Source organism: Cynoglossus semilaevis, chromosome 17 (assembly GCF_000523025.1).
Source record: "Cynoglossus semilaevis isolate Cse_v1.0 chromosome 17, Cse_v1.0, whole genome shotgun sequence".
Classification (NCBI taxonomy): domain Eukaryota; kingdom Metazoa; phylum Chordata; class Actinopteri; order Pleuronectiformes; family Cynoglossidae; genus Cynoglossus; species Cynoglossus semilaevis.
This window is the reverse complement of record NC_024323.1, coordinates 15,176,406-15,180,907: the sequence shown is the minus strand read 5'-3', so window position 1 is coordinate 15,180,907 and position 4,502 is coordinate 15,176,406. Positions and strand designations below refer to the sequence as shown.

Below are 4,502 nucleotides of genomic sequence, written 5' to 3'. Positions count from 1 at the left end.
AACGCCGCTCGCTCACTTTCGTACTTTCTGCGTTATCCCTTCAGCTTTTTTTACACAACTGAACACGCTGCACATTATTGTTATAATTTTCACTCTCTCGAGCCAAGGGTGCTCAGTGGCGCCCCCTCCCCACACGCACCCCACCCTCCTCGTTTCTTTCTTTTTTCTTAGACGTGCCTGTGGAAATAATGATTGTAATGGTTTGCAGCTGAGTAGAGGGAGCTGTGAATGACATTATGATTGTGGTCCAATTACCACGAGCATGAAAACACACTGTCAGTCACAGTAATGAGTAATGACTCAAATAACACGTTTAGGACGAACACATGAAGCAGGAATCACCAAAAAAAAAAAAAAAGAAAGAAAGACGGAGAGGGAAATGAATAAAAATGAATTATTAAGACTTACTCTGTAGGAATCAGAAACGACGAAGCACTCGGCCATCCCAGGACCCCGGGACGGCTCCTCATTCACGAGAAAGGTTTCGGTGGCCTGGAAGGGAACGACAAGAAGAGCGCTCTGATTGGTTGAACTTTTATTTCCAATAAAAAAAAAAAGCTCTGATAGGTTTTAAGGACGCGGCAATAAAAAAGTACGAGGTGAAAAAAACGTTCACTTTTAACAGAATATTTGACGACTTCACTCAGGTCCCTGCACCAAGGAGGCCCTGCAGGGGGAGCCAAAGAGTGTGTGTGTGTTACCAGGGGCCTGGAGTCCTGGAGGCAACTTCAAATGCATTACCATTATTGGCCATTAGGGGTGTGTATTGTCAAGAATCTGGCAATACGATATGTATCGCAATCAAAAAAAAATCACCGGAGAAGAAACAAAAACATTTTCAGGACTTTTTTTGGATGAATGAAAAACGAACGTTGACTAGAATAACCATAGGTTACTGTGAAATGAAACATCACGATATTTCAATATATCGATATTTGCTGACAACAAATGTTAGTGAACGCTATAAATACGACCCCATCAGCCAATAGGACGTCATGAATCTGGTCATAAATCAGCAGCTGTGAGTTTGGAGTCGAACTGGTTTGAAATTCTCCTGAAACTGAGGTTCACGTGGAAACAATTAAACATCATTAAAACAACATGGTATTAAAAGTCAATTATCACATAAAGACTTTTTATGTCACAGTGAAAAGTCGTGAGAAATTTTTGGGTTTTTTTTTCGCCCCCCCCCCAATCCCCCCTTCCCGTGTGTTTCATTGAAATTCTGCACACACGTGCACGTACTGGACAGTGTGCACGGCTCGTCTGGGTCCATATGCTGCACAGGCCCGAGGCTCGGCCCTGCCAGTCGGCGCCACCTATTGTAGAACGCTGCAGCTTCACTGTTAGAACCACAACAAATCCATTTCCTGCCTCCGTTGGGGTTTTTTTTTTTTTTTTTGTTTACCGTTCTCTCGGCGAGCACTGATTGAGCAGAGAGTCTTTGACGTGCGCCGCACACACGGGCACACGCTCGGGCCGAGGAGGAGAAGCTGCAGCTGAAGTGTTTATTCCAAGTGTTTGTTTCTATTCACTGCAGTTCATTTGTATGCAGTGAGACGCAGCGGCAGGAGCGGCAGGGTGAATGGGCTGAGGCCCGCGGGCCACACGCCACGGCAGAGGAACCCACGGCTCTGTCTCATTACACCGACCCAGGACTAACACAGAAATATTTTTTTTTTTTAAATATTTTTTCTTTCTTTTTTAGCTTTAAATGATTCCTTTTTTCCACTCTGACAGATACAATTGTCCACGTTAAAGAAAACAACCACAAAGAGTCGAAGAAGAAAAAAGAAGAAGTTTTGACAGATTTAACTGGCTAGAAAGAAAAAAGAAAAAAAAGTAGTGGAAATAATTCTATTTTCCCTGAACTTCATGTTCCGATGTCTGCACATACCTTAAGAGAAAACAAACGTGGATTCAAAACAGGAACAAACATGGCCGCCGTCGCCAGCAGCCAAATGTAAAGTTATACTATTTAAACTGGCATGTGAGGTAAACACAGAATTCAAACAGACATTAGATTACTTAAGTATTTACATATGCACACACACACATATGGCACAGCGACTGTATTGAACAAATACATGCACAGACACATGCATAAACACACAGCACTATAATAAGTCCCAGACTGGGGCGAACCGAGCTGCGGCTGCAGACACAGGCTATTCATATCCTTCAGAATGAGAGGTTACAGCTCCGCTCTCTGCTGCTCTCCTCCGACGGCAGCGCAGGAAGGAACGTCTCCCGGTGCGATTTGACTCAGAGTCTGTGGCTAACGCTCCCGCGCGGGGCCCAACTTATTAACGCAAGATTAACATTGGTTTTGTTTAGCACGTAGCTTCTCTCCGCTTACAATAAATTTAGCACGGGGCCACATGAAGAGTACGGCGGGTGAAGCAGAGTTAGCGCTGAAGTCATCCAAGTGACTAAGAAAACACACGGCGTGGCAGCCAGCCTCCGGCCTGTCATCATTAATGTGCGGAGAAACACTGGAGGAAAACCATTTGAAACCATTGGTCCCACTAAACAGCGCCTTTGTCAAGATCCCTGGGATTTCTGACGGGATCTTTAGCTGCGCGGTGCACGGGAAGGATGTGTTTTTCTCCGTCGGTAATCACAGAGCAGGTCAGAAGGAGGCGCTACGATAGGCGTCGTTATCTCTTTGCGATGACTTTTAGTTCTTTATTAGAGTTAACAAAACAGGGAAGTTGTTTATATGGACATGGACGCTAACGTTCGCTACGACAGTCCTGGTACAGACAGCAGAGCTAACGTTAGCTCTGCTGTCTGTACCAGGACTGTTGGAGCTAACGTTAGCTACGACAGCCCTTGTACAGACACCAGATCTAACGTTAGCTACAACAGCCCTGGTACAGACACCAGCGCTAACGTAAGCTACGACAGTCCTGGTACAGACACCAGAGCCAACGTTAGCTACAACAGCCCTGGTACAGACCCCAGCGCTAACGTAAGCTACGACAGTCCTGGTTGATCGTTAAGATTAAGTTTAAAGGTCAAGCAAAGGTCAAGTTTGCCTTTGATGTTTGGTGCACTCACTAATGTTGAATTATGGGATTATTCACTCCTCAGTTTGTTTAATCCTTGTCAGATTTGGTTAATTCTTTTAAAGTCTTTTTGGCAGTTTTTTTCGCAGGAACATTTTACGATTTGGTTGTTTTAAAAAAGTTCTCGTATTTGTGTCATTTCTGTCCTAGAAATAAGACATAATCCTCGTGGTGAGTACTGCAGTACTGGTTTCTTTGGCTCTGTTTGGTTTGTTATGATTGAAGGAGGATTAAATTAATCTTTTAATAGAGCCAGAGAAGAAAGTTTGTTTTGTAGAGACCTGTCACAGTCCGACCAATCAACGCTGCTCTTTGAAGACGTCTCGGTCCCATGGCTGGAGATGACGTTGGACACCAGATATGTTCCTGGAGTTCCAGTCCCGTTGAAGCAGGGTACCGATCAAAGCACCACCGATGGCACAAAGGTAGAAAAATGTGTCAATTATCGGAGATTAGTCGACAACAAACAACTGTCTTTTCACGGTTCACGTTACTTTTTGGAATCAAAGTCAGGAGTCGGATGACAAACCGCAAAATATCTGACTTCACCTCCAGGAGCTAATTGGTCGTCAGAGGAGCCCAGATTGGCTGAGCCGGGATCAGGTGAGGTGTGTGAGTGAGTCAGCCGTGGATGTTGAGCAATCACAGTCACTCCACGTCTGATTTGATATGTCGACGATCACAACAGGAGGGAGTTTGTAGCTGCACAGACGGGAACACCACGAGAACGAGAACGAGAACGAGAACTGAGGAGTGGAAAGTTCTGGAGGAGGTCTTTGACACCGGGTCAACAGGTCAAAAAAAAGAAGAAGATATAATTAAAAACAAATTTAAATAATAAATAAAGAATTAACTAATGAACTAAGTTAACTTTTGCCACTTTTGCTATTTTTAATCAACTGAAAGACCTGAGGAAAACGATACTAAAATAAAGACGCGAAACATCGGAGAGTTCCAGAATGAAAATTTGAATCCAAGTCTTTGACACAAGACCCGTTTGTTTGAGTACCAGGGGTCAGAACCAGGGGTCAGAACCAGGTATCAGTACCAGGGGTCAGAACCAGGGGTCAGTACCAGGGGTCAGAACCAGGTATCAGTACCAGGTATCAGTACCAAGGATCAGTACCAGGGGTCAGTACCAGGGGTCAGTACCAGGGGTCAGAACCAGGGGTCAGTACCAAGGAGGAACACGTGTCATGGAGAAAGTTGACGAGCATCAAATCACAGAAGAAGAAAAACAAAAAGCCTTTGATGTTATTTTTACGTCGTCCAGGTCAGATGTGGGCGGAGTCGGTGGCACTGATGAACCCGCAGGGAATTATTCTCTGACTCTGCAGTTCCACTCAGTAATTATGGGCTTCACGGCATTACTGTTTTGGTTTTTTTTTTTTGGCAGCTTCGCTCTCTCAACCGCACTTATCGTGTTTTTCG

General features: G+C 44.6%; 1 protein-coding gene across 4 annotated transcripts in view; it reads right to left on the bottom strand.

Moving 5' to 3' along the window:
- Positions 1-4,502, bottom strand: part of nfixb (nuclear factor I/Xb) — a 153,376-nt gene that overhangs the window by 140,208 nt on the left and 8,666 nt on the right. For all 4 annotated transcript variants that reach the window (XM_017040351.2, XM_008330640.3, XM_008330641.3 and 1 more), the window contains exon 2: positions 409-492. In XM_017040351.2, coding sequence (XP_016895840.1) covers positions 409-492 — 84 coding nt within the window. The remainder of the gene's footprint in view (positions 1-408; positions 493-4,502) is intronic.